The sequence below is a fragment of the Nyctibius grandis genome, chromosome 11 (genome assembly GCF_013368605.1).
Source record: "Nyctibius grandis isolate bNycGra1 chromosome 11, bNycGra1.pri, whole genome shotgun sequence".
NCBI classification, from domain to species: domain Eukaryota; kingdom Metazoa; phylum Chordata; class Aves; order Nyctibiiformes; family Nyctibiidae; genus Nyctibius; species Nyctibius grandis.
Genome location: NC_090668.1, coordinates 16,190,382 through 16,205,260, shown reverse-complemented (window position 1 = coordinate 16,205,260; position 14,879 = coordinate 16,190,382). Strand labels below are relative to the sequence as shown.

General features: G+C 40.2%; 1 protein-coding gene across 1 annotated transcript; it reads right to left on the bottom strand.

Moving 5' to 3' along the window:
* Positions 1-8,772: 8,772 nt before the first annotated feature.
* On the bottom strand, positions 8,773-9,848 carry LOC137668941 (CDC42 small effector protein 2-B-like). The gene is made up of 3 exons (XM_068410756.1): positions 9,761-9,848; positions 9,230-9,331; positions 8,773-8,847 (listed from the first exon to the last, which is right to left on the bottom strand). The coding sequence occupies exons 1-3, from the start codon at positions 9,812-9,814 to the stop codon at positions 8,773-8,775; spliced, it is 231 nt and encodes a 76-aa protein (XP_068266857.1). The 5' UTR covers positions 9,815-9,848.
* Between the last annotated feature and the right edge of the window lie 5,031 nt (positions 9,849-14,879).

Below are 14,879 nucleotides of genomic sequence, written 5' to 3'. Positions count from 1 at the left end.
TTCTGTGATCTGCAAAGAGCTAAGGGTACGACAGTGTATACATGACAGTGTATTTCAGGCATGGAAGTAAGTGTTTCATTTGAATTGCAAGTGCGTAGCTGCTCACAGGATCAGATTCCACAGGGCGTCCTGCCCTACCAAACTCTAATCTCTCTCCTTGCGTTCCCCAGGAAAGCACAGCAGTTTTTATTCTGTCTGCAGCTGAAAAAAAAAATAGGCCAAGGAGAAATACTAGGAGTACAATTTCTTTTAAATAAAAGGAAATTGCTGTCCCCAAAAGTGAATGTTTGGTTTGATCTCCCCTGCCTTGATGCACGTTTAAAGATACTGGTGTAAGCAGCTCTTACATTAAAGACATTCCCTGCAGTCCATCAGGACTGTCAGGTTAGAAACACCTGCACTGAAGAGCCCTAATGTTAGCTCAGGATGCGGGCAGTTCACATTCAGGACACCAATAAAAATTTATTAGGTAATCTTTATTGACAACTTAAGTAGTCCCTAATTTTTACCATTAGCTTTAATGTGTCACCAAAACTAAAAGCAGATAATCTAGTCTCAATTTTCAGCACTATGAGAAAAACTAGATTTTATTCATACAGGTTATTTCCAATCCCAGGCAGAAGAACACCAGGTTATAAAGACATTCAGAGCCTAAAGAATGACTTCAAAGCCTAAAAGAATCTTTTTTTCTCTCCTGTTTTAAACCTGAAATTCTTTATTTGGAATGAACAACACAGCTTCTACTAATAATCAGCGTAAGATACTGGAAATCCACACCAAGAATTGCATTCTTCCTATACCACCATGATTATTTCCATCATAGAAAAGAGGAGAAACAACACTTAGAAAAATGCCTTTCCCAACAAAAACATCAACATGAAATAAATTCTGTAACTCAGCTCGGGCATTCCTAAAGCATTTCAAAGCATTAAGGAACAGGGATGTTTAACATAGGCTTTGAGTACATTAGTTAGAAAGTGGAAACTGAAGCTAAATAACCATTAGCACAGAAAAGAAATGGGTTGAATAATACTTTACATCTATTGTAAACCTTTTCAAATGGGTCATGAAATGGTCCCTTCCTTCGCCCTGCCTGTTCTCTACCACATACGCACACTTCTACACACAAGTGATTCGACTCACAAGGAAAGACATCCAAAACATTTTCCATTCCAAGGCCATTCTTCTGACTCCCCATTGCATTAAGTGCTACTTTATGTTTTTTCTTATTTATCAGTCTCTCGGCTTTTCAGTAAACTTATTCCAACCAATCTGCCTTTTTCTGCTCCTTTCCGTATATATCTGTATCCAATTAAATTTGCTGTTCCATTAGCTTAACTTGAATTACCATCTAATTCTGTTAATTTTGCATAAAATACCATAAACAGAAAATAGTTGCCTTGTTAGCTAGGCAGATTTGAAAGGGTGGTTATCAGCAGTAGGTATTTAAGAGAAAACATATTGCATAGTTTTTAATGGACTAAGATTGTAAAAGGGACTAGACTTTGCTCACTGAACAGTTATGCCATACAAAAATCAGTAAGGAGGGGATTTTGGGTTCATTAATCAATATACAAACTGCAAAGGGATGAAGGAATTTTTAATATGTTGTATTTATTTCTAAGAGAGAACACTGACCCAAATACTGAATGTAAAAATATTTCTAAGAAATTTAGTAGGTGGTAGAGTAATAGAGCAGAATAAAGCAGGTGACAAGGAAAAGGAAGTGGTTTAACCAGAGAAAATTTTACCCTGTCCTATAAACTGTCTCTTTCAATGCTTCATATTTTCACAGCTTTTTGGCTGGAGCCTGGAACAAGACAGCAAGGTAACACTGTGAAACCTCTTGATTAAAGTGACATGGGGAACATGGCTACTGAAACCTACCATCTCTGCGAGACATACACACATGGCAGAGATGAGGACATGTGCAACAGCCTGACGGGACCTCTGTCATCTCCTGGCAAGAAAATGATCCAAAACATAGAAAGACTGGTATTTAAGAATTATTTATGAATACAAACACATGTCTAGCAACTTTTTCCCCATGTACTAACAGCCTTATCTGAACACCAGTAAATATCAATCTACACAAGCAAGAGATAGCCTCGTTCACTGGATATTATGCAGCGGAGAGAATAACCAGTTCAAATGCATTTTCAAATGTGATGTTTAAAGTAGTTGAAAGAAACTAGTGAAAGCCTTCCTCGTATGCCATTATGCAGCAAGGTCACATTAGCATGCATTAATGAAGGACTATAATTTTGAATTATATTTTCAAGCTTGTATCACACCCTCAAAGGTATTGAGTCAGGTTTTAATATTTCCTGGTGGTAGAGACTGTAAGGGTAAACATGGGTAACTGCATTTAAAGGCATGTTACTTTCACCATTAATATGCAGCTTCAGCACATGTTGAGACTGGACTTTCAAACTTACATATATTAGATTAATTTTTTAAAAACAGATTTCTGTCTAAAATAAGTGTCATTGTTTTGCCTGATCTATGAATCCTTAATTTTGGACAGCTCAGGTAAGTTATGCAAAACATACGTGTCTGTCTTAAGCACCAGCAAGATCAGATGAAGGTAAATACACTATTATTAAAAAAAAAAAATAAAATCCTCTAATCAAACACTTTTTCTAGCTCTTTGATGAAGAATCTGAAATTAGTCATCCACTTGTACAGGCCAATGTCAGCTTTAAAAGCACACCAAATTCTCTCTCAGTAGTTTAAAGGTATACTTTAAGTCCATTTTTTTAAAAACTTCCAGTAAGCCAAAGCAATCATACTAATTTCAGTTTAAAAGAATGGATTATTTCCTTCCACATTATTTAAGATGAAGGTCTAAATATATACATATATATTAAAACATATATATTAAAACAGTAAAAGACATAATTCAAATTTTTTTTTTTGCCCCGAATTAGGGTCGGCCCTTAGTAAAAATAACCTTGATTTTGTTCAGTTTGGATTTATATGCAAATATCAGAGGAAACTTAAATTTTGTTATAAAGAAAAGATTCTTCCTATTTACATAGTTTTAATAACAAAAAAAAATTAAAAACATTCCCTGAGTAAAGTAGTTTCAATACAGCTTTGTGGCCTTGATTTAATGAGTAATTTACTGTAGAGGTCTCAACAGACACCTCAAAGTTGTTGCTCATGTCCATCTGTTACTATTGTCTTCTAAATGGGATTAAAACTAGGTTAAGAGGACTTCCTCCCATTTGAACTATGTTTTTGGGTAACAATTTAGGATTTTGGTCACACTAATGGGATGCACAGAAACCGGATGTATGGAACAAGTGACAACCACGAGGCGTTCAGGAGCCACATTGCACTGCCTGATAAGCCAGTTAGGGCTGGGTTTCAGCAATGCAGAGGCCAAAGTGTACCATGCCGTGGGTGCCCTTGCACACCCCACTCTCCCTGAAAGGAGAGTTTTTTGTTACAACATGAGTTTGCTCATCTGTAACTTTCCAAGTGAAGACAGCAGTCCTAGTTCAGCATCAAGCACCTCAAGTTAGGAGTTTTTTTTGGCACCAGAACACTTGCTAGTAATGTCCCTGCCTACTCAAAGTGCTTTCACTATTGTGTTTCCTTTCTCTATGTAGCGTCCGGAGAAAAGGTCTTAATGGAAATCTGGTGTAGCCATGGTGACCTCCTGGCATCTCAGCCTGCAAAGAGTCCAGGAGAACATCACTCAAACCTCCTCGGGCACAACGAAGTCTTCAGGACCTTTCAGCTCCAACCCATCCATATTCTCCCAACACCTGGAAGCTGAATATCAGATGGATCTAATTAATTTCCCTGAAGTTTTGGCAGCACCGCAGACCGAAGGCAAATACCCTTTTACTACTGCTATTTTGTATTAACTCTTAAGTTTTATTTATTTCGTGTTCTATGGAGGTAGCATTGGGTGCAGCACGCGTCAGCATTTAGAACATGTGCAACCTCATATTCATCAGGGGAAAAAAAAAGCCATCTCATCTTCTAAGCATATACGTGGCATCAGTCTGCAACTGCTGAAACCAGAACTAGCTTTCTGTGTGGCTCCATACTTTCTCAAAACAGCTTTGTAAGCCACTGCAGGAAGAGGATACTACCATTCATTAGTTACATTGGCAACCTGTGTCTCAAAGTCCCAGCTTAGTCATGCATTTAAGTGCCCAGTTTCCTCCCTACACCAATTATGCACACATTACGAGTATTTTCCAATTGATATCAACAAAGCTGTCCTGTGCATTGCAGATAACAAATGTTAACATGCACATGTTCTGCTCCTTGCTCGTTCCTCATAAATATATACCACATTGCCTCTCCATGGCCTCTAAACCTGCTTCACTTGTAGATCTCATTTTTGTGTAGTTCCCGATCGACCCGTTAGCCTCTCTGACCACCCTCCCTGGAGTAGGAAGAATTAAGCAATAACAAGGAGACTTTATGCTTTCATGTAGCAAAGTACAAAACTGGCTCAGAGCCGCATGTGGTGATAAGTTTAAGTCACAACAGCTTAAGGCTCTGTTGAGCAAACTACTGTCCAACAGGGCAGTTCCTAGAGAGGATCTATTCTGTACAGGACTATGAAACCTTTTACATATACACTGTAACCACATGAATATCAATAGGAGAACCACTGCTGTAAGTAACTTGGGCCTTGTGTACCAGACAAATTACCGTGTATGAAGAAAGGGCAGTTTGTCTGCAGAAGCCCGAGCACCAACCACTTAGAGCATCTCCTCAGGCGCACAGGGACTTCAGCTGTAAAGGTAAGCATCTAAAACTTTGAATTTCAAGCATGAAGTGCTACTTTGGGTCTAAACTCTCTTGATCCAGCCCCTGTATTAAGACAGAAAGGTACATAGTAAGAGTGGTACTACAACTTCAAGGAGTTAAAAAATACAAGTCTCCACTTTTTTAAAAAAATAAGAAAGATTTATTCCAAGCAGCCTTGTTTTTAGAAAAAACATTCTATCTATGGTTAATCTTTGTTTTCTGCCCTGAAGCCAATCTACAATCTAGTGAACCAGAAATTTTTTTATTTCAGGACTCCACACCTTTGACATTAACCCTTACTGTGCAATTCACCTGTCTTATATATTTTTAGAATTGAAAGTCTACCTTCAGGAGCCATAAACTAGAAGCATAACATAGTAAACCAGAGTACTGCAAGTAACTCTTTTTAATCAGTCCCATTGAAGAATTTGTTCTCCTGAGAAAAGAAGATACAAATGCTAGGAAGGAAGATCTAGCTTCCACCTCCTATTCTCTGACTGCCTAACTTTATCTAAATAATTTCATAGTACAGTGGTTTAAACAACTGCCTGAGATTCTTGACTAACCAAGTCTGCAGAACCACAAAGCATCTAGAAGCCTTACATGAACCCACTCACCAGAGGAGATCTTTTTGACACCACTGTGACACAGCACTGTTTTCTGGCTGTAGTCATCTTGTCTATCTCCACAGCAATTATGAAAGACAGACAAGATGGTTCTTATCTTCAGCTGTTGGGTTTTTACGGCAGTGTCACAGTGCTGACAGCAAAGTAAATCCAGACACAACCAAGAGCAGCCATGTGATCATCTTTCAATGACAGATGTGATTTTTTTCTTTCTAGTGTCACTGTATTTAGTAACATATAATGAACTTCATAAACATATCTCCATGGAATTTAGCATCGTCAAATTGTTCTTATTCTTGCTGGCACAGTAAGATTAAGGGTATTTATTAATCTCTTAAACATTTTTTTGTCTATACAGAGTGGAAGCTACCGAAGCACCTGATAGTCCGTAATGGCAAGATCATACAAAGGAGTAGCACTACATGCAAGTTATCGTATTACAGGCTAACTTGGAACATAGCCTGATACCACATAATCTTTACAAAGCTGCTCTACAGGAGGTAAAAAGACATAATAGGTTGTGAAAAAGCCAAATACCTTTCCTATATACTGACTGCAGGTTTATGCAGCATTATGGGATGGTCAGTAAAGCCTAGCAGGGACAGCAAGGGGTAAGACAGACAGTATTTAAAATAAGTTACTCTCCCCCGACCCCGACCTTTGTATTTTTTTCTTTTTTAAAGGAAGCAAACAGATACAGTGCTGAGACTCTGCCGGACTACATATAAAAGACTTGATCCTGCTCTGCCTGCAATTTGTTTTACTTCTGACTACGAAAAGAAACCATAAAATGCCATCAAGTCAGAGCAGTAATGTTTCATTGCCACATTGTGTTGATATAAGGTCTTCACAGCCTACAACGCAGATGAAAAAGTTTGATCCTTTGGTCTTATTTGCTGTATTTTATTCCAGTCAAGCTCAAAAACCATCAAACAAACAAACAAAAAACCCCCACAATAGAGTAATAGCTTGCATAGAGCAGACAGAAAAGACTTGATGTAAAATTGTGCTCTCTAGTGGAGAAATTTGATTTTGCACAATAAAAGTTCAAACCACGCTGATCCTTCCACTTAACCAAGTTTTCAGTGCAGAGAAATTATCAAGATTTTCCACAATACAAAGAGTGTAAGTGCCTAGTTCAACAGATTTATTATAACCAAGATAGGTTTATACTGAGTTACATGACAGATTACAGCGAGATAAGGCTTCTAAATATACAACAAAAAAATACCTGACATGCTTTTATGTTTGTTTAGATTTTAAAAGTAATGGCACCCTTAATGCAATAGCAAAACATTTCCTTTTAATGATGTAACACTATATAACACTATATAGTCTGATGAAAATAGGTTAATTTTACACCAGATAGTGCTACTTGGTTTTCATAATGAAAACTAGGATTTTTCTATAAATAAGGGTTTAGTAACAAAATTCTCTGTTGATTTATTTTTAGAGAGAAGAACTGACATGATCACCGACTCGTTTATTTCTAGTTATACATACACCACTAATCTTAAACATACTGAATGGGTCTTCAGGAAATACTAACTCCTGTTCAATTTGTTTTCTTACAGCATTAACAAAATACAACTCATTTCTCCATGACAGATGCCCTACCACTATTGCTTCTGAGCAGGTATGGACCAATGAATGCATGAACTCAATTTAATAGCAGACGAATTAGAGTCTATTATTTAAGACAATTTGGCCACTTTATGCTTCCTCAACAGTATACAGGATTTAGCTTCTTTGAACTCTGTATCTTAAATAGGCTGTTGGAATAAATTTGAAGTTAAAAGACAGAAATATGAAAGACTTTAAAAAGCTAAATGTACAGCTAACTCATGCTAATTTTAAAATACATTAAAATTTGGCATGCATTCTAATTCAAGAGTAAGGATCTAGCAAGACATGGATATTAGATTTCTCTTACGTGGTTGCAGAATGTTATGGTCAGCTGTTGACTGTTACGGAAAGTAACATTCTCTCTTCCTCTTTGGCTCTTAAAGATGAAATAGGGGGCGGCGGACGATTTTTTTTTTTAAATGCGTACAGAAACAGAGAGCTACCTTTCATGTTTTAAGTTCCCCAGGATACTCAGAAAAGGCAGCCTAATAATTCAGCAAAGCCAGCAGTCTAGATTTAAGAGGTGTCACACCCTACAAACAGAACCATACAAGTTAAAAGATTTGCCAGCTAGATGGCTTTATAAATGGAAAAAAGTTCATAACTGATCTTATGCCTAGAGCAAGGAGAGAGTTCCACTGACTTCCAGCATAACTGGTGCCGATGCGGCAGCGATCTAAACACTTGTATTTAGTTAATCCCATGACAGCAAGCAGATTTCCTGTTTCTGCACTGGTAGTCATTCAGAATTTCGAGCTGGGGAACAGTTGTCAATGATTGGGTAAAAGAAAAACCTAGATCTCCTTCAGCAGTTTTGTCATATCACTTAATAGAAAGATGAATGAGAACTAAGTAATAAACTGTAGGTTGGATGTGACTAAATATTTATGGCTATTTATTTAAATATTTACGAAGTGCTGGAACTCTGCAAGACACTGTTTCCCTTTAATACTCTCCTGCAAGTTATCACAATATTCTTTAAATTTCTGTTCTTCACATGGCTGCATCACTTAAACCATACTTCTTATTTAAACCATATGCAAGAAAAAATTAAGTTCAACCAAAAAAACAGTCTCAAAATTAAGGAGCCAGAAAGACAAGCGAGATATCCCTTGAAGTCCTGTGTAGTTACTGTTACAGATGGGTAACAGACAGAATGATATTAAATATGTTTAGTTTAAAATTCAATAGTAATCATGCAAAATTAACACACAGTTGAGCATGTTGAAGTAGCACTTGAAGTTAACTGGTGCATATTATTAGCTCTGTGTCTGTCAGTCACACTAGTGCATGTATGGAAGCGAGGCAGACTAGTAATTGAGAGAAATGTCTGTTTTTCTAAGCCTCATTTGAGAGTGGGTATGTTTGCAGAACTTCCATTTTTAGCTACAAAAGCATTATCACAGCAAGGCAGAAATTTCACTGGGTATTGCAGACTCAGCTAGCTATATTATGTTAGAGTTTGTTCCCTATCAAAAGACGTTAAAAAAATGCCAAAGTACAGCTCAGTAGATTTACGCATTAGGTTGTAAGCCATCTAAAAACAGGTCTAAAGTTATATTACAGGCTATAAGATCCTAGTTAGCAATTCAGTTTAGCCCGTGTAAGACGTGCAAACGTGTGACCTATTTATAATTCAAGCATTCTCTCTACTCCATGATAAAGAGGTTTTAGAGAATATGAAAGCACAGTCCAGGGGGTCCTTGTAAGACAGAGCAGATTTCAGCCTTCTCTCAGTTTCCTATATCTCAGCAGTTGCAGAAGTGCCATTTGTGTAGCCACCTTTAGACTTCATGTGGTCCTGAATTGATACAGCCTAGAAAAAAAAGTTTATTTGAACATGGATCTTATAAAGTCTGGTTGCCAGAGCAATTATTAAAAGCATCAATTTGAAGAGGCAGGTGAGCCATACATTTACAATGCTGGGTCCCAACTATAGCAGGGAGAAATAACCCAGGATTGTTAAATACTATTTTAAGTCAGTGCGTGAGATGGGTCTTGCTATCCAAACTCCGCTTATTCTTACATCCCTCACCCTGGTACAGCTTTGACTTCAGGGTGATGTGTTATCTGGACCTAGTATCAAGTGCATCCAAGTAAATTTTTTTCTCTCTTACAATTATCTAGTATTTTATTAGCTACCTGCTCTACAGGTTACCGAGTGGAGATTTCTACTTGTCCAAGAGGTACACACTTACTGATGAATAGTCACCACTCATCTCTCTTGCCCCAACATGCGCAGTGTGTACAAAGTTCGTAGGTTCTCCTATCATATTCCGGTCCAGTCTCCGATGCCTCTTCTATAAGAAAGAAGATATCTTAGGTCTCTATTCAGAAAACATGAGCAGCTTTCAGACAGAAACGAGCAGCTGAGTTAAAAAAAACCCCAAAACTCAGTAGTGACCCCTAATGTCTCCTCATTAGAACTGGGCCAAAGTTTCAGACTGCAGTAAGAGAGGGCCAAAGTCACTTTTATTACTGCTAATTGAATTTTAGCAAAAACTTTTTTTAACGTTGGAAAGTCAGGGCCTGAGAACTGCAAACAGTCATATGGCCAAATCTTCTGGCAAAATACACGCAGTTTAAACATAGTTTAACAGGTCTGTTTTTATCTTTTACATTACTTAGCCCAAACTAATCAAAACAATTTGACAATCAAAGTGTTTTCCACATAACTGAAAGACAAAATTTCAAATCTGATCAAGGATGGCAGTTGTGCATCTACCTACCGGCTGGGGCTGTTCACCATTGCACCAATTAAAACAAACCAGGAATTCAGTCATTATATTTTTCAGTAGGTAATAAGGTCTTGTTGAGTGTAATTATTTTGCTGGGAGTTAAAGCAGTACGAGGACCAAGATGCAGTTCCTAAAGTGAGTTTAGGAAGGAATTGCTTGTGCAGATTCACTGGTAAAGATCACAGAAAGCATCTGATGAGTACACCTGCAAAGAGATTATTATTTAAATGTATACTAAAATATATCAAAGTCTTGTAACAGTTATTGAGCAATAGACATTTCAGAAGACTACAACAATACTGTAAAATTCTTAAACATACCTGGAGAGAAGACTAACATCTATTTAAAATCAGTATGTTCATGTCAGAAATCAGGGTTGAGAACTCTGCACATTTACTCCCAGACAGTAGTATAAGTTCTGGTCTCTTTACAGAAGTGCAATAAAAGCAATGCTAGAATTAAGTCAGGTCTTGTTGAACAGTCTGTGATCTGGTTGTAAGCAGAGCTAGCCAATCTTATGAAGTATTTAGTATTTCAAAAGAAAATAGCTTCGAAGCACAACAGATTGAATGCTTAACATTTACAAAGAGGTTCAAAAGAAAGTTTCCTTCTTACATTCAATATAGTTACTTTTCTTAGACATAGAAAAGCTCAATGTAAGAGTATTCTACAACTCCAAAAAACTTTTAAAAGAGAAAAAGAGCTTTGTATACCAGCAACCGAAACTGTTCGTCAGACAGAACCTAGAGCTTCCTGGAATGTATAAAACCATTAACACAGCACTTCTGAACTGGAGACACAAACAGGAAACTCACTGACTTTAAGTGCCCTGAAGCTATGATAAAAAACAACTTTTTAGTGGTTACTTTTTTTTTTTTTTAAAATATCTTCCTTGAAATGAAACCCAGGGCTATAGAGTAGCCTTTCATATCAGCTTTTTCATACCCCAGATCATTAAAACAATATTATATCCTGTTAATTTATAAAGAAGGGTTTTTTTAAAGCTTACAGCTTAACAGAAGTTACAGCTTCATCAGTTCAGTCTTTCTGAACCCCTACTGAAGCCTTCACAACCAAACAGCATAAGCTTCCCCCTTCACAGGCATTTCTTATGTAGTACCCCAATTATGTAATTAGCACATCTATTTCTTTCACCTTTGTGGTTTTCTTACACTTCATCACTTCTCACACTTCGAGCAGATTTTTTAAATTTCTGCCATTTATTTTTCAAAGCATTTGTTACATTTGCCTCTTAGCTTTAGGTGGCCTATATGATACGTTATTGCAGAACGTGTCATATATTATTCCATTTTATCCTGGGTGGTTTTCATTCAACTCATCTGGCTCAATTATCTTTTTTCACCTCACTTCATCCTCTCACAATGGTCTTTACCACCACTGATGCCTTGTTTGGATGCAGCAGAGAAGGGGCAGTGGCCCACACAATCATAAGAACACGCAGAAGCCGAAGCTTTTGCCTACACGTCACATTAGTTGCAGATTTTTTGGGTTTATTTCATGTTAAGGAGACTGTATCAAAGCTAAGATTTTCTTAAAAATCATAAAGCGTGTCACTGTACAATAATAACCTATTTTGAAGGCAGACTGACTCAGATGAGCATCAAATTAGATAGATAAACATCCCCATCCTAAAATAATGGCTGAACGCACACTCTCCTCCCACTGTACACCCCAGCATGTGGCCATCTACCTCCGTGGGGCTCCGTGCGTACCTGGGCGTTACCTGCTGCTCCCAGGGAGCCCTGACGCGATGGTACGTCCTCATTCAAGCGCTGGCACGCAGCCAGCTTCTGTCTTGGCAACTCCAGCGCGTTTACAGTTCATATTCCTGGGTTATAATTAATCTTGATTGCTAAGCAAGAATGCTTCACTGCAATCCCATACCCTGCGACGGGTCCTGTGCTCTGTAAGGTGCTGCAGAAGCCTCTTGTGCACTTCACGCTTACCTACAGGTGTCAGAAACACAGAATGGAAACCAAAACCAGCGCCCTAGTTTGGTGTCAGATTTGTGCAGCCGTGCAGTTTTCTCAGCGCTATCCATACAGCCCGTGGCTCACTTCCACCCCTGCGGCAGCTCTGCAGGTGTCCTCCTGGCACACAGCAGTGCTGGACGTCTTCCTGTTGTGTTTTACAACAGAACTCTTCTTTTCCTCTGCGTGAGTCAGAGTATCATCCTCCAGGGCAGAAATGTCTGTGCCGGGGCACGGGACATCACCTTCCTCCCAGAGACTCAAGGTTTCCACACTAACTGGAAGAATTTTAAAAACATCTTAATGTGTTCAGGCTCGCCCAGGACTAATAAAAGCCAACAAGAATCCCCAAACCAAGAAGAAAACAACATTTTGTCACTGTTGGCACACAGACCAGAACTGGACAATATCCTGTTGTTCTTCCTCTCTATTTTTCACCATAGCAGCAGTATCATCGAGGAGAGAGAGACAAAGGGCCAGGGGAATGGCTAGCACGCGCAGACACAGATGTTGAATGCGATGGGCAGGATGCACAGCCATTCTGGAGTCCGTAGCCTTAAAGCACCTCAGAGCTTCATGAATGTTTAGATGCACTTTACTGAGTGTAACATTCGATTTGTTCTATCACTGCTGTGTATTAAAAAGTATTCAAAATATTCTTGTATTTTACTTACAAAATATCAGTTCTCTATGAAGTGGAAAATGTTTGCCTGAATCAAAAGAATTCTCCCTTTCTATAGACATGAGAGATGCACAGTTATCTTGATAAATAACATCCACCAAACCTATCTATTCTTCACAACTGGCCTTTAGACTCAGGGTCTGATCATGACAAATCTGTGACTCTGAGCTATTAGTGAAAGACACTGAGCGTAAAGTTAACACTGAGTGTAAAGTTATCACACATCAGATGCAGGCCACCATCACCCTGCCTCAACCAAGTTGTTAAATTGTGATAACTTCTGAGTCCAGTTATTGTTATTTTCATTCCAGCTCTGGCAGTATTAAAGTGAGGTGAGAGAAGCATATTTCAACCTAATTGCCTTTCTAAAAATCACTGTGCTGCTAATTTGTTCATTATCCTTACTTTGCTCATTTGATATTTACATCATGTTAAAGGCCTGAAACAGTTTTATGTTTACATACCTGAATGGCAAGGTATGGTAAAAAACAGTGGGACTGGTATTTCTGGACCAAAAATTATTTTTGAGCATGAAACTTGAAGAGTGCATCTTGCTTGGTGAAAGGTGAAGAGTAAAAAAAAATAAATTACCAAGACGTTGGAAGAACCTCGGAGACAAACAGCTGAAATCCTGCTGTAGAGTGTTCTTAACTGCTTGGAAACAGCATCCTGATTTTATTAATATATGTAGAGATTACAAATCTAGTTTGAGATGTACTCCTCAAACTACATAATAACACTATTATCTAGTCTGATTATATATTGGCCTTCTGCCATCCTGAAGCTTTATAGAAATCTGAGAATAGGGTTTTACCTGAGACCTCCATTAACCTAAGTGTGTTGGTATTGTTAATCAAAGGAATTTGGGTGTAGTCTCTGAGATTTAAAGCTTCTCCATTTAAAAGCTAAATTGAAACACAGAATAAAAAAAAAAACAAAAACCAAAACAACACCCAGATCCTCTATTGCAAAACAGAAATGAGCTTAGTCACAAAATGAAAAAAAACATTTTTAACTGTCTATCCCCCCTCGAAAAAAGAAGAAAAGCTACGAGACCAAATTATGTGTTCTGTTTGGAAGTCAAAAATAACTGCAAGAAAAATCAACTGAGATTTGCCTGGAGTCTTACCAGTAGAAAATTAGTAAATCTCACACAAAGATGAGAAGCAAGCTGAATGGTTGGCAACACACCAACCACTGGTACTGTAAACATGGTGAACTGAGTTAGTAGCTTGTCAATTATGGGATTTAATGTTACTATGAATAAATTCCGATTTTTTTTAAAAAAAAGGCTGTGGCTATAAATTTTATTTCTTCATAGAAGGGAAAAAAGTCTTAAGAAGAAGAGGTAAAGTCCCTTGGGCAAAGCCGAGTTCCAGCCCCAGAGTTTTCTGCAGTTTGCAGGAGTCCAAGCTCTGGCAGCCGCAGTCAAGGGAAAAACGCAACTGCCAAGGAAACTCCAGTGTGCGCTCCTCCAGCTACGGGAGTGGGGAACTGCCCTTCTGTTGGGACCTGCGGGTTACAGGAGACAAACCCTCCACGCTAGATTCCCAGTCAAATTCCTACGTGCCTATTACAACTCCCTAACGTCACGGCCTAAGGACAGACTTTGACCTTGACAGCAGAGGATGCCTGCGCGGCTGCTGGCGCCTTTTCCTCTGGAAAACTGCAGGGGTCACCCTGCCGCAGCGCAAACCCCGGGGCTCCCGCCCCTCCTCCCACTGCCAGCGGCCCTGCTTCGCTGAGCCACGCCACGGCGGCCCGCGGCGCCCGGACGGCCCGTCCCGGTGCCTGTCCCCGCTCTGCCGTGGGCCGTGCGGCAGCTGTGGGCCGCAGCAGACGGGCGGCGTTCGGCGGGGCGAGGCGCTGGGTGCGAGCGCAGCTCCCCACTACTGAAAACCGGGCGGGAATCGGGAGCGGGGCGCCGAGAGCCCCCGAAGCCGTTCGGAAGGGGGTACGAACGGCTCCGCGGAGTAAACAGCTCCCTCAGCGTAGCGAGGCGAAGAGCAGGGCCCGGCGGGGACCGCCCGCCCCCAGGCGCCACACCCCGCCCCAGGCGGTCGTTGCCGCCGGGGCCGCTGATAACGGTCCCTGGGCGGAGGCGCGCAGGGCAGCGCAGCCGGAAGCGCCGGCAGCAGAACGGACACCTGCTCCGCCCTCACGGCACGGGGCTCGGCCTCGTTCTCTTCAGAGTGCGACCCCTCGCTACCACCGCGAAGGAGACCAGCGGCGCCGGGGCCGAGCGCCCAGGGCTCCCGCGGCGCCCGGTCTCGCAGGGCCTGCAGAGAGCGCGCGAGCCCCGACGCCGCGCACCCACACGGCGCTTCCGCCACCAGACCGCCCTGCGGCGCGCCACGCTCCTACTATTGGCGCAGCTGCCCGCCCCCAGCGCAACAGCCAATGAGCGCCGCCGAGCGGCCGCGCTGTAACCCTATCG